Source organism: Crocodylus porosus, unplaced genomic scaffold, assembly GCF_001723895.1.
Source record: "Crocodylus porosus isolate Cpor-Errol unplaced genomic scaffold, CroPor_comp1, whole genome shotgun sequence".
In the NCBI taxonomy this organism is placed as follows: Eukaryota; Metazoa; Chordata; order Crocodylia; family Crocodylidae; genus Crocodylus; species Crocodylus porosus.
This window is the reverse complement of record NW_017728918.1, coordinates 44888423-44914513: the sequence shown is the minus strand read 5'-3', so window position 1 is coordinate 44914513 and position 26091 is coordinate 44888423. Positions and strand designations below refer to the sequence as shown.

The following is a 26091-nucleotide window of genomic DNA, read 5'->3' as shown; positions in this document are numbered from 1 at the left end:
GTGCGTGTCTGCACAGGCACACCTGGCAATGCGGCATGAGCGCACCTGTGGGACCAGGCACACTGCAGCTTAGAGGGAACGTTGTTTAGAAGATCCCATGGGCTAAGTACAGACAATCAAAAACCTGAGGCCGAATTGATTCAGTCTTTGCAGGTTAATTTAAGATGCAAAGATTGAATCAGTAAGCAAATAAACAGACATTCACTTGCAATTCAGGAAATGCAGTTACATACCTGCAGTGGCTCAAGCCCGAAGCCAGGGGATACTGGAGCACAGCTCTCTGGCAGGGGCTGTGTGTTTGCTTCCTCTTCCTGCTTCCAGGTGCCTCTGGGATTTGTAGTCCACAGTTGCAGCCAGCGTTAAGTAAGGCAGCAGGGAAAAGGGCAGCTCTGTACTCAGTTTAATCCTCTCTGGTCTCAGACTCCAGCTGGGGTTTGCCTGGGGAGCCCAGTGAGCCGGACAGTGAGTCTGCCTTCATTGCTCCAGGTAGGAAGCAGAGGAGCGAGGCCAGCCCTGTTCTCTGGAGCAGACAGCCAGTCCAGCTCAGGGCTGCAGAGCATGCTAGGATGCTGAGGGACTCTGATTTAACTTCAACCAGAAAGGGGATTGGGACAGAAGTTTCCTAAAGCGGTTTGACCTAAATCAGTTAAGTCTGATACTACTTTCAACCAGGTTTATGTTAAACCCATTTCAGTCATTTTGAAGGTGATTTGTGTACACTGAACTTTTGTTCTGTTACAGGTTTAAACCAGTTTCTGATCACTTAAACCAGTTTACACGTAACTTTTGTCCCTAGCCCTGAAGACGGTTCAAATAATTTGAAAGAAATCAATTAATTTAACACCAGAGCACACATTATTGTGTGCTAGGAGCCTTTAATGGTGTGAAAGCAAATCTAAACAGCAGTTGAAACCATATTATTCAGTTGCATCTTTTGAAATCTCAAAGCCTTTAAGACATGAAATATGAGGAATATGTTAAGTTTATTGTTTCCAGACATGGATATCATTCAAAAGTACTGATTTCTTTTTTCACTTCATTCAGTTGAAGTTTTCTGGCAATGATCCTGTTATGGTATAGCATTAATAGAAATTACTTAATTTGATTAATGATCTTCTTGAGTAATTGACTGAACTATCTTTAAGCTTGAGTGGGGAAAAAGATAACTGTATCAGAAAAAAACATGAGGGCCTCCTGAGAGTGAAGCAACCTGTATGATTTGGCATTGCTAATGAAAACAAAACATTAGAATAATATACTTTTCTTTTTTTCATAACTTACTGTTTTTAATAATGTAACAATATTTTATGAAGTTTGAAATGAAGACAAACTAGGGGCCTTAGAAAGTTGCATTGTGCAAATTCAGAAGAGCTGTTTAAGTCATTATTAATCACGTAAGTAAAGATGGCAGCATTGTCTATGATAAAGAATGCCTGACAGTCCCTCTGACAAGACCCCGCTTTCCATTTCCGCAAATATAATTACTTTATAATCATTTCCTAAAGTTTTTGCGTCTAGATGATTTGTTTGGAAAATTCCAGCCAAAATTAGTTCAAGATTTTAGTTTTTCCATTAGCTCAAGTGGCAGAGTTCTGCATGGGGGTTTATAACTACATGATCTCATAGTATATTTTCTACCTAGCTGCTGCCTTATTCAGAATACAGGACTGGATAGTGTACACATAGGGCATGTCTACACCATATTGGCAGCATGCCATACCTGGGACAGCCTGAACCACACCTTGCTGCTGGGACACATGCTTCAAATATAGGAGAATGATGTTGAAGAAACACTGAGGCAGCCCCAGTGGGTTCTTTCAAGCATACTAACTCATCCCCAGCCCACGCACAGATCTGAGGGGCACGGGTCCTGCCTACTCCCCTAAGAATGCATGCAGCAGTGGGGAGCTGTCCCCCTGGATGAGCCGCCCATAACCCTATCCCACTCCCTGCTGGGGCCTCTGGCCACATATTCCAGCCCCAGGTAGCCGCCATAGCCATGCCAACTTCCTCCCTTCCAATGGGGCCCTCAATCCCCACACCAACCCCCCTGCCAGACTTACCTGCAGGACCTACTCTCCATGCTGCCTGGTGGCCATGTGCCTATACATGCACATGGGGCCCCCTGCCTGACTGCCCTCCTCCTGTTCCCCCCAGCCCCTTGCAGGGTGGAACTCTGCCAACCTGCAGAGAGCTCTTTGCAGAAGTGCAAAATCCATGTTTCTCTGTTAAAATGAAAAATCTGTGTTTTTCTTAGGTAAAAAGGGAAAATCTTGGTTTTTTTATGTTTTTTTTTTTTTCATGGGAAACAGAAAACCCAGATCCCTGATTGCAAGATTTCAGTGACTGGGACTAAGTAGAGCACCAGGCTTATAAGAGTTGGGATAAAAACTTGCAAGCTTAGCAAAGATAAAACAATCTGTTTAGAAAATGGCCTGGAAATGAGTGAAGTTAGTGTCATAATGTGTGGTTGTTATCAGGATCAGGTGAAAAGGTTGGGGGAGTGGGCAATAGAAAGAAAAAGAGAGAGACACAAGAGTGAAACAATGGATGAGAAGAAGGAATGCAAAAGAGAAGAAGAAACAGGGCTAAGATGCATGATACCTTTACACCAGGGTAATCAGACTGGGATGCTGGTATAGGCAAAGAGCAGACACATGTGTGATGCATACCTCTACACTGAATTGAATGTGGTTTAGTCCTGATTTATCCCAGGGAAATTATAGGTATTTATTCCACATTTATTGTGATAAGTAAAGTGGATATTTTATAAAATGTCATTTACTTACCCGTACCTGAGTTCACAAGAACAGCTAGTGCTACAGAGAGAGTATGTCTATAGAGTTGTAGAGTTTAGGGGAAAGGTTTGGAAAAAGGCTATAAGTATTAAAGCAGGATAACCTGTATCGGTGGGACAAAACTATCATTAAGTCTGGAAGCGACTGATGATTTTTGTTTTACTTTATTTTGAATGTGTTTTCTTTTTGGTCTTTGGAAGTGGACAGCTTCTTATAGATATTTGCTTTAAAAACTGAACTTGATATTATCCATTTTATCAGGAAATATGGTCCTATGAAATTCTATAAAGAGCATGAGAAAACTCAATTAATCAGAAACATACTATGAAAGTTTAACTTTATAATATTAAGAGAACACACTTTATTTTTCAGAGTATTATACATGTTGCTATTATTAAAGCATCACTATACAGGTAAATACCTCACTGAAACCAGCATTTGAAAATTCTTTGTACATCTTTCAAGCTGTCAAAATGCAATAGCACCAAGTATAGAAAATTATTTTACAAGATGTGTATTTTGTTTTCATTATTTTGGTAAGAAGAATTTTCTAAGTTTATAGTTTAAAGCAGCGTTTCCCAAACTTTTTATTATTTATGCTCCATTGCCACTGTCACAGCCACTCTTCTACTCCTTTTACTTCTGCCACTGATTGATGCTGATCCTTTCTATTGCTGATTTTTTCTACTACTGATTGTCGCACCCCTGAAAAAGATTTCAGGTCCTCCCGTAGTGGGTTGTGTTCCACAATTTAGGAAGCACTACTTTAAAAATGTCATGCTAATATTAACAGAGTGCTACTGGAAAGTAGTTGAAGCTCAAATACTGTCACATTTTAAAATTATTCTATTTTGAAGGAAAAGGTCCTCTCTTAAAGAATGGCTTTACAAATTCAGAAAAAGAATGCGAGTAAGGCAGATGAGAGAGAGAGACAGAGAAAGAAAAAGAGCAGAGTCAAAAGGGAGCACTACTTTGTTGCTTAGTAGTCATCACTCACTTGAAAAAGGTGATTTAGGTTCCATAACCAGTATTTTATTTGACAATACCTGTTTAAAAATAATTCTGAAATAAACCAAGCTATCCCCAGCAGGTGAGTGCCCCAGCTCTTAGACTGGAGAGCCCTGCTCATTTGTGTTCTCAAAGACTTTCTCTGGCCCAGTTAATTTAGAATATTTTATGCACAGCAGAACAGCTGTAAAAGGAGACATGAAGGGTACCCACTCAGCTTACCCCAGAACAACATATGGACTAGTAGTCAAGAAATTTTTTCAGGGCGTGGAAGAGATGGGTTAGAATCCCATCACATGGAGGAGGAAATTGGACTTGGGTCACATACATCCTTCACCATTGTCATCATATTCAGAAAAACAAAAAAGAAACAAAGCTGACCACAAAAGGATCATGTACAGAGCCCAATCTGTTAAGTCTACCTTTAGGACGCTGATCAGATCAAGACTGAGGGATCGGAGGCAGAGTTTATGGCTCTTAACTGGTGCTACTGGTAGAGTCTAATGTGTCATTGCTGTGTTACAGGTATCATTTTAATTACCACAGGGCTGTCCAGCTGGTGACCCTGGAGCCACATGTGGCCTGTGGGGGGTTAATTTATGTTGTATGTCTCCCACTAGGCTGCTGCTACTCCCATTACTCCAGCTGCAGCATCAGCCAGGGTCACTGGGTTCCCCCTCCTTCTTTTGGTTTCTACTTTCTGCCTCCACCCCATGCAGCATGGTGGCATGGCACAGCCCACAGTGACCCAGTTAGCTCGTGACCCAGGGTCTCCGCATGGTGCGTGTCATGTGGGGAGAGCCTGTGGCCAGGAAGCTGAGGGTGGGGGACTGAATGCCTGCACATCATGGTGAGGTGCCCATGTGGTATGTACCCTGAGGGTCCCACTGCTCATCCTGCCACAGCTCAGATGGTGTGCATTGTGCAGCCCTTGCTGCTGCAGTTCTCAAAGCATGTGGACCCGAGCCACTTGGAAGATGGACAGTCCTGAATTATTACATGAACTTCTGCTGAAGTATTGTTATATCCCTCAGTAAATGTATATTTAAAATTTTAAAAATAAAGACATAGAAGATAATTCTTAATACCTGTGAAAAATAAATGCAAAATATTTATGTATTTAAGATGGCAGATCACACAGAAGTAATGAGAGGGATTGAACGGCATCCTGGAGTCCAATATCCTGTTCTCACTCCTAACCTTCGAGGTTTCCGTTCTGCTGTAAGTGCATTGGTAGAATGTGTCTGCAGTATAGTTCTTCATGTTTCAAACATTAGGCAGAGTACCATAATCTAGCTATTTAATATCATTTAAACCAGTTCTGTACCTGTATTATACACCCAGTCCTCAATAACTGTATTTTTATGTAAAAGTATACGTTTTCATACAGCAAATTACAGATTTCAGAGAACTACATTAAAGTCTATAAATTTACATTTTAATCATTTGGATCAATCAAACAGTCTTTTGCTGTAAACTGTAGCACGCACATAAAGAAGGAAAAATAATTCCTTTTCACTACTTGGCTTCTTGCCACTAGAGCTGGTCAAAAGGTTTCCAATGGAATGCTTCCCCACTGGAAAATGATTCAGTGAAATCAAAATGGTTTGTACAAATGTATCAATTTTCTCTAAATGTTGATGGGAAATTATCAAAATATTTCATTTCAGTGAGGTTAAAATGTTTCATTTTGACTTTATCATTTCAAGTAATAATATATAAAGTCATACTGATACTTGGAACTATGTGTTTTGACCTTATCAACATGAAGTATTTCAAACATCGTGATAAGGTCACAACAAAATAATTTTGGATTACTTGGTTTTGGGAAAAATTCTGAGCTTTCTTCATTTTGTCCTGATCTGAGAAGAAACAAAATGTTGAACTCTTGGTATCTCCCTTGAGATTGGAATTCAATTTTTTGACCCAGCACGTATGGGCACTTAGGCTGTAGAAGCACTTGGCCCTGTTGTATTGACAGTTCATCCTCTTCTCAGCCTGCTGGCTGTGTTTACAGTGATCCTGCAGACCACAGCACTGTAAGCCTGGAAATGAAATAGGTAGGTACAATAGTTTAGGAAAATGGAAACCCAAGTCATTTTGTTTCATTTTTCCTTATAGCAGGGTTTGTTCCCTTTAGTGTCAAATGTTACTTTTTCCCCTGTTGCTGTTCTTAGTAGTTTAGTGTTCAGGGAAGATATTTTATTTGAGCTGCCTAGAGGAGAAGAAATATTTTGAACATAAGAGACATACATTTCTTTATAAAAATGTTTTCTTTAGAACGATGAAATAGGAGTCTCTTGAGCCTTAGGCCCTGGACAGATATAACATTTGAGCACTCAATGCCCGTGAAGGACTTGAAAGGGTAAGCAGACAGATATACATGCCATTTTAAGTGCTCCAACAATGTCACAAGGGCTCTAAAAATAACTCCATAGAAAACAACTACTATTCAGAAATGCTTCAAAATGAAGTGCACGTTTCGCAGAGTGTCACAGTGAAAAACTGGGTCTTCCAGGCGTCTCACAGAGCTCGCCTCTGTACACTGCCCATGAGGAAGGGTAAAAAGAAGCAGATTGTCAGTAAGTACTGAAGTATTCTGCCTCTGCTCTCCTGGAGCACCCCCACGGCCAGAATCAGGAAACAGGAGGAGTCTCAGTTCTGCTCACCACCTGGATGAAGAGATGCTCCAAGACAGTGAAGACAGAGAGCACAGCAGAGTACTCACAGACAGTTCTGTTTACCCACTCTCACAGCTGGGGCAATTTTGAATCCCTCCAGCCAGGGGTTGTGTATGGGGGTGTGCATCTGTCCACAGTTGAAACGCTTCAAACTGGAGCTCAACTTATAGCCTAACACTTTGTTTTTGTATTTCTTTAGCAGTATATGTTAGGATCTTTGTACTGCCCTGATAATTTTGCAACTGTCCAAACTGAGGTTGTACAAATGTAATTAATTTACTTATGACTTTCTAAAGCAAAGTAATATGAAACCTAGGTAAAAAAAGAGTCTGCTGCCCTACCTAATGTGAAAACTAGGGAAAAGCAAACTTAAACAATGAAAGAACCACTTATTTCATGGGAAACCAGCACTATTTTCATTGGAAAAGTTGTTTTTCCCATTCTTCTATTATGTCCATGTGTTTGTTCTTTCTATTTTGTCTTTCCCTTGCCCCCCCTTTTTTTTTTCACCTCATCTTCTGGTTCCCAGAGATCTAGGCTGCTGGCTTGTCCTTAGAGAGTCCAAGGGCAAATTAGCTGCCTCTATCATGATCACCAAAATGAACTACTCTCCTACTTACCTGAGACACCTTTTTTTGGTAGATTGTGTTATATAGTCTCCAGGAAGTCCATAATGATATAATAAAGCCATTACAGCCCAGTGCCCCGATTATGCCTATAGCTTGTAGCCAGTTGCAGAGATATACCTTCAGAGTCTGTTCCAGGATCAGAGCCTCACTGATGTGCACACACACACCTCTCACTGAAGGTATGACAGTGGGCTGTAGAGCTGATTAGCATTCTGACATTTTTATGCTGTTTTTATTCATTCTGTAAATTGCAAGTATCAATTAGTTACTACAACTAGCAGTTTATTTTATTATCATCACAATTTAAATAATGTCATAACTACATATCTGGGAATATCATTTAAAATCTCAGGTGTTAATTAATACAGACTGCAGTATTTAAAGCAGTAATTTTCACCTTATCCAGTCAATTAAAAGGGAATGCACTGACAAAAATGTTAGTTAATATTGCAGTTTCTATAACATCAGGTAAAAGTAAAATTGATTTATTGGTACTAGGGGTCACAATTTTATGTCTTCATTATACAATTAAATGGTACTTTTCATCTCTACAATTTGTTTTTATTGAATTCTGTTTTTCAGATCGAAGCAGGAGCTACAGAAGTGTCAGTGTTTGGCGCAGCATCTGAATCTTTTAGCAAAAGGAACATCAATTGTTCCATAGAAGAAAGCATAGAAAGATTTGAAGAAGTTGCTAAATTGGCAAGAAGTATGAATATTCCGGTGAGAGGGTAAGTATAAAACTTTCTTACATCATTACAAATTAGGAATGTAATTGCCATATTGATCTTTTTCTTATCAAATTGAAAAGTATACCATACCATAGTCAACCTGTTTTTCAAGTAGCTTATGTGGCTCATCTTATCTATAATAAGGGAAAAGAAGTATTCTTGGGTGAATTGGGTTAATTAGTAGGACAAATTTGATTAAATCCATTTATAATAGTTATTTAATGTTATGCCCTATATTTATGGTTACTACTGTATTATTGTCATAAATTTTCTAATCTGTATATTGATAGAACTTTGTTTAGATGACGGGACCTTCTTTTGGTCTTGCATGCTTAAAATGCTGTTGCCACACTATTGTGACCTTTTTTACCTAACAGTCAAGTGAAAGTTTTGGGAGAGAAGGTTCTCTTCCAAAATGTATAGTGGGACAGAAATACCTGGACAAATGACAATGGCAGGAGAAAATTGGCTACTTCTACAATGACCATATCTTAGATAAAAATGAGTGTAAAGTAATAATAACACAACTGATCCATGGGACCCAGTTTTATGAAAAAGATATTGAGTTTCAAATGCTGATTTCCTCCCCTGGTAGGGTCTTGGATGAGATTAGAAATTTTCAATGGCTACTTGTCTGCTATGAATTACTTTGCACATGTTTAATTAAGTGGTAACCTCTTGCTTTTTCCATAAACATATTTCTGGACTCCTCTGAGTTATGCCACCAGCAACTGTTCTGGTGGTTTTTACATTGAAACATAATGGAAATAAGGTGTTCCCACAACATATGTTTATGTTTATACTGTCTGATTAGCCATTTGTTTAGCCATGCAGGGAGGCAAATGAGAAAGGTGGAGAGGTAGGAGGACATAGAGAAGCAAGAAAGAATAAAAGAAAGAAAAGAGGAGAATGGGAAGAGTAGAACTGAGACTGAGATGGAGTACTGAAGTAATTAAGGTAAGAAAAAGGGAAAAACAACAAAATAAAAAGATGGAAGTCCTGATATATAAAAATGAAAGAATCAGAAAATGAATCAAAGATGTAAACCAGCAAGAAAAAGAGAGAGAGGGAATCCAATAGTAGAAAAAATATAAATAAGTGAATTTTAAAAATATGTTTACTTTGTGCATCTAATGGAGAGATTTTTGATTTTCAGTTAAGTATGAATAGGCATCACTTTATGCATACAGGATATTTTCAGCAAGTCTGTAGTGCCATGTGCAGTATGTTACACAACACTTCGGTAGATGACTGCTTAATGTCTGTTAGGTCACAAAACAAATACATTCAAAGTCAGAAGTAGAACTTGACTTAACTTCACTACATCTCCCCATTATGCCTACTCCCTGCATTTTAATGATATGAGAAAATTTAATTACTGAGAAGGAGGAACAGAAAATCTGCAATGAATCATTGGATCTGCAGGATTACCACTGAATAAAAGGTCTAATCAAAGGATATTAAAAGATATTACATACAAGATAAATTTGTTTTCTCTTCTGTCCTTATTTAGGAATCTTTCTGTACAATTACAGGTTGAAGAAAGTTAAGATGCTGGATAAACTGATAAATTAAAAATCAAGTTTCATACAACTTCTAGGACTAGAGAATATGTAGGAAGGACTTTTGAAGGAACTTAAAAATGAAGTGTCTGAGGTACTAGAGATGTTTAAGAATTTAATCAGAAATGCAGTTTCAGATTAAAATTAGATATTTTGTCAGAGGACTGGAAAGTAATCAATATTATAACTGTATCTGAAGAAAGTGCTAGGAGTGATCTTGGGAATTACAGAACTAAACCTTACATTAGTACAAGGAAAACTAGTTGAAACAGAAGTTGAAAATATAATTATTGAATATCAAGATAGACTTGGGATGACAGACAATTTAACCTGGCATTGGCAAAAGAAAAATGTGACTCTCATCTTTTGGAAAGCTTTCAGTATATCAGCAATTTAATTGATAAAGGGGAACTAATTGACGCCAAGTTATTTGAACTTTGAGAGAATCTTCAAATAAATACCTTACAAAAGGCTCTTAATGAAAAGAGCTATCAGGGCTTATGGTAGAGGTAATACCTTTTATTAGGCCAACAAGATTTTTGCAGACTGACACCTGAGGCCCTCTAGTACTGTCAACCTAACTAAAACACAAACCAGCTTAATACAGCATTTAATCCATTTTCATAGGCTTTCACGAGGGCTTTGTATAGCTCTCATGCTAACGATCAAATTTTGCTTAGGAGAATCCCCACATGGTTTAATCCTATTTAAATAAATATATTCATATCTAGTATGTGAAACCTAGCTTTATCCTAAGGAAAATACCATTTTAGGAAGATAATCATGAGTTTAATGCTTTCACTTAAATGGAACTCAGAAACTGTTTTGGTCAACCTGGTCAGTGCAAACAAAAAGCAGTTTTATCTTTGTTGAACATAGTGAAGGAAGTATCGGCCATTGAAGCCTGCCACTTGCTCAGTCACATCCCAGATGTAATTGTGATTGAAAGATTCCCTTTAGGCTAGGGACATACATTATACATAAACTGGTTGAAGTGATCAGAAACAGTTTTAAACCTGAAACAGAACAGGTGTTCAGTGCACATAAACCAATTTGAAAATGGTTGAAACCGGTTTGAGATAAACGTGGTTGAATGTAGTATCAGACTTAACTGATTTGGGTCAAACTGGTTTCTGTAATATCTGTCCCGGGCCCCTTGCTGGTTTAAAATAAGCCAGACTCCCCCAGCATCCTAACGTGCTCTCTGGGCTGGGTTGGGCAGGGCAGGGCTCTCTAGTCCACAGCAGGGCTGGCCCCTCCCCTCTGTTCCCTGGCTGTAGCTCCAGCAAAGACTTACAGGCACAGAGTGTCCGCCTGGCTTATCCAAGCTAAGCAGGGATTATTCCCCCTGCCCCTCTGCTTTATGCAGACACTACCGCATTAGCTAGCAGACTACATGCTGGCTACAGTCCGTGCTGTGGCAGACAACAAAGGCAGACAGGCTTTTTGGAGCTAATCAACAGGTAACTTAATGTCCTTCTTTGGAAAAAACTGTTTAAGAAGAGCTTGGAGAGAGGCTTTGTTTTCTTAATGGGTTGATAAACTTTGAGTTAGGTGTGGAATCAGTGCCCTGCCGGGCCTGGCCACGCCCTCCTCAGCCAAGCACTGTGAAGTGAAGGAAGGGGTGCTCTAGTGCCCTCTGGCTTCTAGCCTGAGCCACTGCAGGCATGTACCTGGATTTCTAGAATGAAAACTGAATATCTATCCACCTCCAAATCGGTTCAAGCTTTGCAGGTTAGACTAATCTGCAAAGATTGAATCAATTCAGACTCAGACTTTTTGAATGTCTGTCCCTAGCCTTAGTGATGGATGAAATCAAAGGATTCTCTCCCAAAGGGTCAGTGTGTGCAGTACCAACAATGTGTGTGCAACATTATCAGCACTGAACTGAGGTTCCATGGAATTAAAATGCTCTGACTGATGAAGCACATTAAGGATTTGCTTGGGGTGACTGAAAACAATGCAGTTTTTGAGCAGAGTAATGATGTTGGAAAGTCAACTACAGAATGGGCAGATCCAGGATTTTGTGAAGGAGGATGTGGGAGCAGCACCTCCCTGCTTCCCCACCCCTAGGCAGGCAGACCCCATTGTGGGAGCAGCAATGGGGACTTTCTTCAAAGTCCCCAAATCAGTTAAGAATCCTGTCTCCCATTCCCTCATTTTAGGCACCCCTCCTTTCCCCTCCCATTTGTCCCCTCCTCCACCTACCACTGCCACTGCCCTCAGCTGGTGTGTGTGTGGTGTGCGGGGTGTCTTAGAGATTTTCTTGCCCTGGGCTCAGCAAAAGACAGCAAAAGTGGCAGTGGTCTCCCCAAGTGTTTCCTGCTAGCTGCAAGGGCAGGGTGAGCAACCCATTCACTGCCAATTCTGCTTCTGTCCCCCGCTGACTCTTTGACAGCAGCTGTGGGGCCCGTCCTCCCACAACCCTTGCAAATAACTATTCTTCCAATTCATTTTGCAGTGGGAAAGTACTGCAGAGCCACTGTAACCAGGTTTAGCAGAGGAGGTGGTGATGGCAGGGTTGGTGGTTGGATTATGGGCCTATGCTTGCTCCCGGGCTGGCAGGAGACACCTGGGGGATGCAGCACAGAAAGGGACCCCCTGCTTCCACTACTGCTGCTGTTCCCAGCTGAAACAGACAGGAGTGGCTCTGCCTCCCTCCATCAACAAGGGACAGCAGGATCAGTGAGGTACCCATGCTGCTGAGGATAGAGGGGAAGGGAGGGGGTGCTGAGAGTGGGGTAGGAGGGACCTGATCTCTGGACTTTAAAAAATTCCTACTGCTGCTCTCAGCAGGATCCGAAAGCGGGGTGCACTGATCAAGAGCATTTTGATTTAGAGCAAAGGACAGATGAGAAATTCAGAGACTTTTGATGGCATGTCATTGCTTCCAGCTCCTATTTTTGTGTTAACCCATGCAGCCACAAAAATAGGAATAGTACCTTCAGTTTGGAAAGCCTTGGAGTTCCCCATCACCTACTTTTTCATACAGAAATGGGTGGGGCGATGGTATTCTTTAGCCATTTGAATTCAGTATTTGTTGTCTGTCTTCCTGATTTTGTTGTGTGGACAGAATTGGCTACTAGCCTTGTTTTTTTGTGTTCCTTAAATGTGCATAGATCATGGATAGATACTGTAGTTTTTGTAAACTAAAGTAAATAAGTATATTTAAATGTGTATTAATGAGTTTACTGGTGCAAGTTAGGGCAGAATACAGTAGTAGGGAGTTATGGACAGTTTGTTTATTCTGATGTTATTTGGGTTTTGTGCATTAAAAATGAACATCTTGCTATTAACATCCTATCATACAGTAGTTTCATTTGCAGAAGCCATGTACTGAATATACACCTTACTTAAGACTAATCCCAAGACTAGAAGATCTAGTCTCTAGTATAGATTTTGTATGCTAAATATTTTACTTGAATGACTTGGGTAATACAAACATTAATATGCATGAAGTGTATTTACATTTTTTCAGCAGAAAGATTGTTTCATTTCTAAAGCACTATTGTTGTTTAAGGTGTTATTTATTTGCAGGAAATGGATAATTTAATACCTTGCCTTAAGTTGTGCAGTTAAAAAAAATACCTCCAAAAATAATTTTAAGGGATTCAAATTTTATTTCCTATTTTTACTGGCAATTTAGAATTTATGTACTGAGTGTAAATCATTGGTAATCTGCAAATCTTATAAAAATGCGCTCAAACAGTTGAAACTAAATTTTAAACTTTAGCATGTCTTAATGTTGCTACAGCTGCACCAACAATTACTCGATCATCCTCCAGAAAATTTATGTTGTCAGCTGTCACATTTAAAGCCTGTAACACAGAACAGTTTTCTGAATGTTTACTAAATTGGTTCAGATATTTATGAAAAATAGAAGACTTGCATATGGTCTTCTTCAACAAGAAGTTGTGCTATTAGTGCTGTAAAGTCTATTTTAAATTTGTTGTACAAAAATAAAAACAAACAAAACAAAAGCCCTTCTTCCTATAACATCTGGTTCACTCTATTAGAAAAGTGTGCCAAATTGATGTTTTAAAATCTGTGGTCAGCTAACAACTATTATCCATATTTAGCACGTGAAAAATCATTAAAACTTCTGTTTTTAGGATTGAACTCTTTAATGCGTAATTCAGGTAACTTTGGAAATCCCCCTATTTTTCCAATGTTTAAAAATGAAGCAAAACGTATGGGAGTAATGGAAACCTATGACATAAAATAACTGAATATTCATGTGTTGTATTTGTAAACTTAAATGTATCATAAAAAGAAAATGTTCAATATATTTTGGTTAAGCTAGATGCTTTGCAAGTTAATGTATTCAAAAACTTCAAAGGCCCCTGGAAAGAAGTTGTAAATGCTACAGTATGTTGTATGAGTTCTTTAGAACTACTGTCTGGTTTCAGGAAACATTACTGAGCATGCGTAACTGTAAACATGCAGAAGTAGATTGTTTTTTCTAACTAAAAACACACCACTCCTCCCTCCTCATGTTAATGAACAGCCATGTTATGCATTGTGCCCCAGTCCTGAAAACACTTCTGCATGTTAGCAGTCTCTTTGAAGCTAGCAGGGCTTTGTACATTTGCTTGTGCCTGCAAGTGTTTAAATAGTCAGGGCTTTAGAAGCTGAAAACATAAGGAAATATTCATTGTGAAAATATTTGCCCTAAATTTAAGAGTTTTCCTTTTGGTAGCTTTCAGTTTGTAAATTGAACTTTGTGTGCATATGTCTGTATGTTGCATCCAATTCAAATTGTTCTGTATTATTTCTTTGGAAAATATATTTTCTTTTTAAAAAGTAACCTCTATTTTAATTTTTTGCAGTATAAATTACAAAAAAAATGTTGAATTCTCTAATACTTTTTCACATAATTCTGTATTTGGAAATGATTAGATCACTAGTTGACCTGTTAATAGTTTGAGACAGATGAATATGCTTTGATTGTTTTCAATACAGGTTTCCCTCACTTTATGCGGGTTCTGTATATGTGAATTTGCTCTTATGTGATGACCTTTTTTATATCCAAAATGTGTTATATATAAGGTAAATTCACTCTTATGCAGGTAAGTCTGTCGGGGGGGGGAGAGGAAGGGCCCATGGGTGGGGCCCCAGCGGTGTGAGAGGGAGTAGGGCACAGGCGGGAGCAGGTGCTGCAGTGAGTAGGGCCTTGATCTGTCCCCTCCAGCGGTGTTGAGGCAGGGAGTGGGGCTGGGGCAGTGGCAGACTCTGCACAGCTTGGGCAGGGTGTGGCACAGGGTCGCGGCTCCTGGTGCTGTGGGCTGGGGCTGAGGGGCATGCCAGGCTCTTCCTGGAGGGGGCTGGGATGTGCTGTGCTCAAGGTAGGTGGCAGTGGTACTGGGAGAGGGGCCCCATCCAAAAATTCATCGTAGCTGTCCCAGACCCCCTCCCAGGACCACTGCCTACCCCTTCCTGTGCTCAGCATGGCTCAAGTCTCCTGCTGGGAAGAGCCTGGTTCAGCCCCCATCCCCAGCATATAGCAGCGGCCTGTAGCAGCAAAAGCCACTCCCCTGTCCCATGCCCCACCCCAGGTGTGCAGCACCTGCCTCTGCCCCAGCCCTAGCTCCTCTCCTTCCCTCCCTTACTACTAGTGGGGGCTGTGTGCAAATCAAGGCCCCACTCACCCCAGTCCCTGGTCTTTTCTCAGTGGGGGGGTTGGTCTGCACTGTGCTCAGGGTGGGGGGTGGCACTGGGAGGGGTACTGGGGGCAGGGGCTATGGTGAAGTTTGTGGTAGCTTCAGCCTCCCACACCATACCCTCCTCCCAGCACTGCTGCCACCCACCCCAAGTGCAGTCTGGCCCAGCTCCCTGCTGGGAAGAGCCCAGTGTCACCCCAGCCCCAGCAGACTTACCCACTGCAGATGCAGACAAGGTCTTAGAACGTATCCCTATTTGTTACCTTGTAAAGTGGGTTCCCTTTATGTAAATTCGAGTTATGCACGGTTTTTCAGGAACACATCTACTGCATAAAGCAAGGGAAACCTGTAATATATTTTGTGCCATGGTGTCTATGTGCCATAAGAAGAGATGCTTTGTCAATAAGTGTTTAGTCAAAACATTGTTTTTCTATTGTGATATCAACAAGTTGCAGTTTATTAAAACAAAATTCGTCCTTTGCTAAATATATAAAATAACTATTTTCCTTCTAAGATAACATATAGACTAGGATGCAAAGTAATAGAAATTATTTAAAAAAACAACAACCAGAGCAACATTTTTGGGTGTTTCAATTCTGTTTGTGACTCTTTGGTGATGTTTGTATTTCCTTGAAAAATATGCGCTTTTTATCCCCACAGGCTTTAGAGAATTTTTTACTTCAATAAATGCCTTCACAATAAATAGTGGGAGAAAATAATAAAGTCTTGACTTTCTAAACTTACTGGAAACATTGTTATTACCAAGATAATTCAATCTTTATTAATATGACACAATTGCACTGAACTCTCTATGTTTTGAGCATAATTTTTCTTGACATTTTAGCTCAGTAATATCTATTTTCCTTCTGTTAATTTGCCTGATTCCTCCAATACCATTTAAGACAAAAAATGATATTAAACACTACATTTTCTCTCTCATAAACCTAATAGTATTTAATCTGCTACGTCTTTGTCCTGCTACACACTATTTAGCTTTTAACCAAACTTTTCAACTTGTATTTTTTATGAATACAAAATAGAAACTTGCATATTCATATTTTCTAGCCTGCTAGGATCCTTAGAGCTGCTTAGAGTTTCTGTGTTAATTTAAGTAAAAGTGGGTGCATACACACATGTGCATTTACTTCATAGTAACCAAAATTACTGTGTACTATGAGCATGCATCTACATGCGCATGTCTGTACTGTGCAGTAAATATGGTGATTTATGCTGACTTTTAATCTACAATTAGGATTGTACCAATAACTACTGTGTAGACAAGCCCCTAAAAGTAATGGAGCGAACACATTTTATCACATTGGTAGTTGATATGCTTTCTCTTTATTAAGCTAGTTGCACATAGCTTCAAAGAGGAGTTCTAGCAGACAAGGGTTTTTTGTGGAGGTGGGGAGATCCTTGTCCTGCCCACCCTGTTCCAATGACTTGCATTAAGGATGGGTAATATAGGGTGTAAGTAGGCTACCAGAGGATCCCTGAACACAGGAAAAATTCTTTACGGAGCTATTTAAATTGAATTAAAGACAGTATGTTTTGTGCCACAAGAAGGGAAGAAAGCAGGGGGGCTGGGTCCGTACATTAAAGCAAGTGCTACCTGATGCAAACTAAAAGTCTTCCTATTTTTTCCATAGTGACTGAACACCGTGTTGGCACCGAATTAGACATTAACTCAAGAATACATTCACTGATGTGTTATGTAACAACTAAGCTAATTCGATAGAAGGATTGAGTCTAAGTTCCAGTATTAACCTCATATTGTATTCATATTTTTATTGGAGAGACTCATTGTATTCATACAGCTTGTGGTGCAATGGGGTTCAGGTCCACAAATGGAATTCCCAACCCTAGAAGCAGTAGAAGAAAATGATACATAACAACAACAGTTACCATTGTTTTTATTTCATATAGTCTGTTTTATGTCATTTGGTGGGATATAAGTATAATTTTGTTTTTTTTAATGAGGACGTGGAACTATGAAAAAAATACTATCATAATTGATACATTTTGGATTTGGCTTGGTGAGTCCCTGTCAGTCACCTACTCCCACTCCTCAGAGTAAAGATTGGCTCCTTTTGACTGATATTTCCCAAAAAGAGAGAATATATCAACTTTTAATATCATGAATTCAAGTTGTAATCAGCATATACATTTTAGAACAAGTATCCAATAAAAATAAATACATCTGCAGTGAGCATGGTAAATTATATGCAAGCTTACACTATAATAATAAACAGGAAGCAGCCGCATCTGAGTTTGCAACTGGCTTCTCAGGAGGTTCCATACTTCCAGCTGTGATAGCAGCTGTGGCTTTGGCTCTGGAACGGTCTCTGGAACAAGCTGACAAAGGGCTGATTACAATGCAGTTGTTCAGTTTCTCCTTGGATACATTTCGCTTTTAACACCCGTTGATTGTGATAAGTTCACACAATTACACTGTTTGGAACTTGCCCTTTGGAAACATTTACAAAGCTTACATGTAGTTCCCATTGAGTGGCCATGGGTCCTCATAACATCCATAATTTTTATGGCTATTACGATTGATTTTTGGCTTTTGAATGAAGTTAAACAGCTTATTCCTTTTCCACTTCCCTCCCTGTCCTTTGAGACCATTCAACATTTTTATCGAAAATATTCTACAAAAAGTTTTGGAGTTTTTTGCATATAATTATGATAAGGCCAAAAGATAACAACAACAATGAAACTGAGGGAAAGAGGGCTTGGAAAAACTTGACCAGGTGTACCAAGCGTTTCTGCTTGCCAGTCTTTTGCTGAGAATAGGGAAAGACCTACTCTCATGGGAGGTTCCCTAATTTTATATAACTAAACCAAATTTTCTTTGGGAAAAGCAAGGACCACCTACATAGTTCTTAAAATATCTGTTTAGATCCCCATATATTTCTGTCTGGCCTTTTCCTCACACTGAGGCACCTTGGGTCAGGTGTGTTTCCTCTATTGGCCATGATTCCACACTGCTAGGTACACTGTAAATTTTGCTCTGCAAGTCCCTTGCCCTGGTTTACCCCCCAACATCCACTTCTGCTTCTGTTCAATAGAGCAATTCCTGTGGTCAGACTGACATTCTCTACCACAAAGTCATTATATCCTCTCACAGTTCTGACATTTCCCCAGCAGAACAGCTCTACTTCTCCAGCTTAATAGAATCCCATGATCTCAATCCCATCTGCCTTTTTGTCCACCTCTGACTGATACCTGAAACCCTCTCCTCATCCTTCTTCCACTACTTTCTCTGCATAGGATCTCACCAATTTCTTCCAAGGGAGACTTGACAAAAATGACCTTCATTTTTCCCTTTGCTTGCCCATCTGTCTTCCTCCTCTTTTGTTAAAGAGGCAGAAGTTTCTTCCTTGCCTTAAGCCCTCTGCTTGTCCTAGCGATACTGACTCATTCTGATCTCCAAATCACCTTTTCCCATTTTCATTCCTCCTTTACCCTTGAAACTGGGCCTCTCTCTCCTTTGGTACACCTTTGCCCTCAGTTTAAGTAGAAGTTCATGGGAAAGTAGGGTTGGAAGGGACCTCATGAGTTCTTCAAGTCCAGCCCCCTGCTCAGGGCTGGATCATCTTTGACTAAAACGTCCCAGCCAAGTATCTGTTTAACCTGATCATGAAACTTCCCAGAATGGAGACTCCAGTTTCTCCAGGTAGCCTGTTCCATTGTTTGACCACTTCATAGTAAGAAACAGCCTCCTAATCAGCAGCCTAAATTTCCCCTTCTGAAGTTTAAGGCCATTGTTCCTAGTCCTGTCCCCTACAGTCACAGAAAAAAACCCAATCTCCAGCTTCTCTGTACTTGCTCTTCATCTGTTTGAACAGGGTATCCAATCCCCTACCCTTGGCTTTCTTCTCTTCTCCAGACTAAACATCGCTAGTTCTTTCAGCCTTTCCTCATAAGCTTTGTGGCCCAGCCCCCTAATCAGTTCTGTTGTTCTATACTGAACTTTTTCCAGACTGTCCGTATCCTTCTTGAAGTGCAGGGCCCAAAATCAGATGCAATACTCCAGCAAGGCTTCAGCTGTGCTGTTAATTTCTTCCATTTTAAATACCCACCTGTTACCTCTTTTGCCTTTCCAACTACATTTCCATCTCCTTTTACCTATAAGCTTATTGAATGTGGTGTCTGTACTTTCAGTCTGGAATCTCTCTCCCTTCAGATACTTAGTAGATGTTTTCTACTTCAGTTTCTGTCACTTGAATTCAGCTGAAATCTTTGAACCCTTCAAAGAGTCTCTAGTGACATTTTAGGGCCAAATTTTAGAACCAATTCTGTCCTCGTTTTCCTTTAACTCTTCACTGCTTTTGACGTGGTCACCATGCTCTTAAAACTTTATTTGTCATTGACTTCTGTGTCTCTATTCTTTCCTGGCTCTCTTTTTATCTCTTATCCTTCTTCCATCACATCTTTTCATGGAATTTTCTTTCAGATTTCTTTGGTGCTTTCATCTACCAAGATCTGTCCTTGGCTATTTGCTCTTCTTGCTGTATACCTTATCTCTGACTAATCTCAACTGCAAACACGAATTCAGTATGTAAGCTCTTAAATCTACCTCTCTAGATCTTTGCTGCTCTTTTCCTTCTATTCCAACTAAAATCCCAACCTGTTGCTCTGAAAAGCTGTTACTTTAACATCTCTGTGGATTACTAGCTACCAACTTAAGCTAAATAGTTTAAAACAGTTTGTATACTCCAAAGCTTTTTGTTTTGTTTTCTTTGTCAAGCACTGTGGACAATATCACTGTCCTGCTCACCATGTGGGCATATAATTAAGATATGTTTTTACTCTGATTTTGCTCTGATGTCCTCACACCTAGGCCAAATCTATGTCTTACAGGTCCTTTGTACATCGTGTCCCTAGGATGTGGCAACCTACAGGATTAAAACTTTTGTCCAGGACCTCATCCTCTTCCTTCTTAATGTCCTTCTCTCTATTGCTTACTAAGTGCCGCGCCCAAAGGACTGGTGTACCCTTGACCTGTGAGCCTTGGTCGGCACAACTAGCTTGGCGCAAAAGGGATCGGTGATTGGACAGGTGGGTGTTAATGGCAAGTAGGAGTCAGGTGATTTAAAGCATATTGGTTACACAGAAAGTTTATTTTACTTACGCTACTGATGGTTGCAGTGTAGGTAGAAGAGTTGATATGTTCAGTTACAGTATGTAGATATCATGTTACCCAGCATTTACAGGGTAGGTAAGAGACTTGCTTGTTACAAGTCCCGAGTGATTCACACAAGTTGTCACGGTCTGCAGACTACCGAGAGCTCTTGACGAGAAAGATATACGAGCCGGCAAAAACGGGGTTACACCAAGAAAAGGGTCGGAGGCGGGGAGATGTTTATAAATGGTTAATTTACAAACTGTGTCTCCTGGGCGTGCATTGGAGTTCTCTGCTTTGGGCGGAAGTTCTTTCAAAGTTATACTTGGCAAGGTGGCCAATTACTCTATGCTAGGTATGAATAATTAACAGGCTGGCAATTGTGCTTTCTTTGTCTGCTCAGGTTTCCTGTTGGCACAGGTATTTCTTTTTGCTTTGGTGGTACTGAGTCTGTTTGGTCACAGGAGGGTGAGCATAGCACATTATTTTAATTTTACAATTTTATTAAAGTCAGATTATTAATCTTGTTACTATAGGTACGGTATCTTCAAGGTTAGTTTCTCTTGTGTAGGGAGCTCGAGTGATTTGGATGAGGCACAAACAAGGGTGTGAGCATGTAGCACTGTTAGTACAGGGGGATAGACTACAGTTATAGAGTTTGCTGTGTTAGCCTCTGACCTGTTGCCATCGGCATCCAAAATCAAAGATTTTGATCTTTGACACGAAGAAAGAATCTTGCCTTACTGTTATCCATCTAGAATGCTGCTGTAAAGATTGGTTTTCTAGCTTGGTCACTCAGAGTAGGCCACTCCTGCCTTGGCATCCCTGCTCTTACTGGATGCATCTACAAGAGATGTTTACTGCACAGTTGACTAATTGCACACTAACCATCTCGGTCCCTACACGTGTGCCCCTATTAGGGCACAAAAAACTAATAAATTCTACATCAGGTTAGGACTTACGAATAAAAGCCCTACCTTGCTGCAGAGATTTTTATGTGTACAGCAAGTATATGCATAGATGTGGAGCTGGCTGGCTGGGGTACAAGGGTATTTCAGTGTGGGGGCTGCCTGCCGGCTAGCCCTGCACTGAAGCACCCTCATGCCCCAGCCAGCGCCTCCGCAGCACGTTGAACCCAATTCGTGCAGCTCCAAGCTGGCAGGCTTACTCTCTGGGCCCCCTGGCAGCTGGGGCTGTTGCAACCTGGCTCAGTGTGCTGTGTTCTGGGCACACGTGTAAATGAACAGGACCTTCCCAGGAGCTTGTTGCTCCACAGTTAGTTGCTGTGCATTAATGGCACATGCAGAGGTGCCCGCTGTGTCCTTCATAGTCACCTCAGACATGAACTACTTGCTTTCACTTTCCACATGCTAGCTACCTTCTCTCATCATTTTTAAGAGGTGACTCCTGTCAAAGATGCCAGTCCCTGATGCTTACATTAACATTTCAAACAAGCACGTCCATGCTTTCTCCCAAGCCTCTCATGCCTGGAAGGAGCTCCCAGTAAACGTCTGGAAAGCTATATCCTTATCCTTCACATTCCTTCTTAATTTTTGTTGTTGTGATGACTAAAACAAATAGGCAGTTGGAGGACTGAACAATGTTGTCTCATTGTTTTCTTGTTCTCTCATCTCACTGTGTCCATCTGTTTTCTCTTAGCTTATATTTAGATTTTTATTTTTTGGGGTCAGAAAACATCTTTTTATTCTGTGTTTACACACTGGCTCTTAACACAAAGCGATCTTCTTCACTCACACTAGGGTTCCTGAGTTTAGTGATGATATATTTTACTGAATCAAATCCAGCTTGCAGGATCAAGTGCTACTGCTGAGATCCAAAGCCTAGTAAAACTCTATGGAAAGTCTGTCATTGATTTAATTAGATTTTCAATCAGGCCTTAAATCTCTTTTCTGAGGTGAGGGTAGGATCCTCAGAGGAATATTAATGCTAGTAAAAATATGTATTTTTATTTCCCTCAGTCACACTCTATAAATGGTCCTTTTATACCAGGTTTGGCAAATACATACATACATACGCTTTCTAGGTTTTTGCTAGGACAGTGGTCAAAACAGGTTTAAACAAGCTGCCACTCACTTTCATTGAGCAAACATTCTCAAACATTTTAGAAACTTCTTTAACACATTTGAATATTCTAGAACTATCAGAACTTTCTAAAATATTCCAGAACATTCTGTAACATACTTGAACCTTCTGGATTATTCCAGAAATTTCTCAAACTGCAAACTGGTTCTCATGTTGTACATAATGAAAGCAACCATCAGATTTTGGATTGACAGGTCAGGTAAAAACTCAGAGGAATAGTGAACTGTAAATAAGTATTTAGTTGCTTCCTTGTTTTTACAAATGAAAATTAAGGTAATATGAATGTGCTTAATATCATGTACACCACTTAAGTTTAATTATATGATGTTAAATATTGTATATATAATTTTATTTAATAATTTCCCTCTACTTTAAAGCCATGTTCAGTGTCCACATCTGCCCTTTAGTGTCAAAATAATGAATGCCCTAGCAGATCGTGTTATATTTATGTATCTACCATGCCACTAAAATTACTAACAAAGGATGACTGATATGACATGTGCAATTCATTCATTCTGATCTAAAACTTAATTGCAAAATTATAGTAATGCATTTGAGCTAATTACAGACAATCAAAAAGCCAGAGAATTAATTGATTCAATCTTTGCAGGTTAGCCTAAACTGTGTAGATTGAACTGAGAAGCAAGTGAACACACATTCACTTCTGAATCTGGAAATACAGCTACATGCTTGCAGTGTCCCAGGCCAGAAGCTAGGTGTACTAGAGCATTCCTTCCAGTCTGCTGGCCACTGATAAAGGGAAGGGAGGGAAGCTGGGAGAGAAGCCCTCATAAGCTCAAAGGCCCTCAAAGGTGAAGGGGCGGCACGCTAAACTGGGTGAGGGGGGGCTTTGAACCCCCCTCTCCTTACCTCACTGTGCTGGCTCTGGGCTGGGGCATGGCCCTGCGCCCCACTCTCTGCTTGAGCAGGGACTAGCCTGGCAGAGGCAGACTTCCCACCTCCCTCTCCTCCCCCCCGGCAAACCCAAGCTGGCTCCCATTCAGGCAGGGAGGGGATTTAAACTCTCCTTCCACCCTGCCTCAGCATGCTGGCTCTGGCTGGGGTGTGGCCACACTCCAACGCTCCACTTGAGTGGGGAGCAGTGGGAGCAAAAGCCTGGTGTGGGCTGGGCTATTCCCCCACACCAGGGAGACCCAGACTGGAGTTCCTTGCAGGCTAGGGAGGGTGTTTAAATCCCTCTCCCTGTCTGGTATGCTGGCTAGGGCTAGGGCCTGGCTACAGCCTCTGCTCTCTGAGCAGGGAGTAGGAAAACCCTTTGGAGGGCTGTTACACCCCCTCCCCCAGGCAGACCTTGGCTGGGGTCCAGACCTTAGTCTCCTCCCCACCCCAAGCCAGCAGCCAGCCAGAGCAGTAATGGTGCTCTGGCTAGGGAGCAGAGGGGTGGGGCCAACCCTGTTCAGCTGGAGCAGATGGCCCAACCCAGGGCTGCAAGGCATCCTGGGATGCTGGAAGACTGAGAGTTAACTTGAACCAGGAAGGGTTCTGGGACAGAAGTTCCATAAACCGGTTTGACCTAAATCAGTTAAGTCTGATACTACATTCAACCAGGTTTATCTTAAACCTGCTTCAGCCACTTTGAAAGCATTTTAAGTGCACTGAATTTCTGTTGTGTTACAGATTTGAACAAGATTCTGGTCACTTAAATTGGTTTATGTGTAATTTCTCTCCCAGCCATAAAGTTATCAACCTAAGTCATTCCTCGCAAATATTATGAAGACGAATGCAAAACCAGCAATATAGGTGATCTTGAAAAAAATAATTAGATCCAAAGTCTATTCCATTTGTGACTTATCTGCCAGTATGGACAGCATTTTTTACTTCAGGAGACTTTTCAGAATAAAGTAAGAACAGGCTAGAAGTGGAGAAAGTGATCAAGTATGTAATGTGTAAAATACAATGTTTACTGCCAAGTAGTTGGATAAGAGAATGATTGAGTCAAAATACTGAATAACAGAATAAGGTCTGAAATGCTTTTTTTCTGTTTGTTTATTTAAAACTATCACATGCAGGACTGTTTTTTTTTTTCTTTCCAAAATAAAACTCAGGGTTTTTAAAAATATATATTTTGTTTTCACTTTTCAGTTAAAATTGTATTTATTTCCATTTCTACTGCCGTGATATGAATGTATGTAGGATATGACACTAATTGCTAGGAAGTCTTTTTGTGTATTAGTTTAGATACATGACATTTTTTAAACACAATATATTTTTAACTATGCCTAAAATCTATAGAATGTTTTTATTTCTTCTTGACAGGTTTTATTTTTAAAAATTTTCCATGTAGACCTAATCAATGCAAATTTCAAAATATCATTTATATACTCTTCATAAGTAATAATACACATTTTCCGAAGTAGGCCAACTTTTGACAATTATTATTTTTAAAAGCCAGAAAATCCTGATTAAAACCAGGATTGTTTTACCCAGTTTAAATCAACGGTTAACACCATAGTGGTCAAAACTATTCAACCCTGTTTTATAGTACCAGCTGTGCTACTAAAGCATCCTTTTTCCTGTCTGAAGCCTCCTTTGTCTCTGAGAGTTTTTACATGCTAGAATTGCTGTCTTTCTATGTTCATCCTTTTTTTGCTTTTGCATTTAATGGATGCTAGATCTCTATAGGCTATCTGGAGAAAAGTGATTTTTATCTCAGATGCAAATACTTCTGTGTTCTATCCATGGAAAATTTGTTTAGATGGTGATAGATAATGGTAAAAATATAACGACATGGGAATATAGGGTATTTTGAGTTATTGATTCCTCTACTTTTACGGGCAGCTGTATCCTATAATCCCATTCACAAGATTTAGGATCTTCCCCCTAATTAGGGTTGTTTTCCCCACTACAGAGATTGGAAGGCTATTCATGACCACCACTGCACTGAAACCTCATTTTTCATCTTAAATGTATCACAGCCAGTTGCCCATTTGTTCTTGTGCCAGCACGGTCATTTGGCTTACATATCTCTTCCCCTTCATATAGAGAGCAATCATGTCCCCTCTTGAGCTTTGTTTTGCTAAGCTAAAACAGTGTCCTTTAATAAGACTTGTTTCTCATCCAGTGATCATCCTAGAAACCCTTCTCTGAAACATTTCTACTTCAAAGTCTTTCCTGGAGATGTGTGGACAGAATTATACGTAATATTTTAGCTGAGGGCTTCTTAGTACTATACTGACATTCACACTTTGCTATCTGCACTGGAAATACCTTGTCTAATGTATCCTTGGGTTGCATTTCCCCCTTTTCATGGCCACATCACATTGATGTCTCTCAGATATCCTGTGATCAACAAGTCAAGTACACTTAGATCTTTCTCTTCAAGTACACTTAGATCTTTCTCTTCCTCTGTCATTTCCAACTGATTAGCCTCTAATTCATTGAAAACATCCTTGTTATCAGTCTCAAAGTGCATGACCTTCAATTTTGTACTTTTAAACCACCCCATTCCTGTTACTGTTGCACTTCAGTACAATATTCTGATCCTCTTTTTATTGCTAATGCTTAAATAAGACTGATCCCAAGATTTGTCCTTGCTGACCTCTTCTAGTAATCTCCCTCTAACCTGTTGCTACTTTTTTTCAATATTTCTGTTAGCCTTTTAGCCAGTTCCAGTCAACCTTACAAATCATGGGGAACAAGCAGGAGGAGCTTGCTCTCCTCCTTGTAAGTAGTAAAATCGACCTGGTTGGCCTAGTGGAGACATGGCGGGATGAAACTTTTGACTGGGCAGTAGACATAGAGGGCTATAGGTTGTTTAGAAGAGATAGGAA

At 40.2% G+C, this 26091-nt stretch overlaps 1 protein-coding gene across 4 annotated transcripts in view; it reads left to right on the top strand.

The window, feature by feature from the left end:
- Window positions 1-26091, top strand: part of HMGCLL1 (3-hydroxymethyl-3-methylglutaryl-CoA lyase like 1) — a 144933-nt gene that overhangs the window by 43457 nt on the left and 75385 nt on the right. For 3 of the 4 annotated variants that reach the window (XM_019537549.1, XM_019537550.1, XM_019537551.1), the window contains exons 4-5: window positions 4932-5027; window positions 7699-7847. In XM_019537549.1, coding sequence (XP_019393094.1) covers window positions 4932-5027; window positions 7699-7847 — 245 coding nt within the window. Of the gene's footprint in view, window positions 1-3170; window positions 3212-4931; window positions 5028-7698; window positions 7848-26091 lie in introns of all 4 variants that reach the window. The other variant, XM_019537552.1, reaches the window with a different exon arrangement.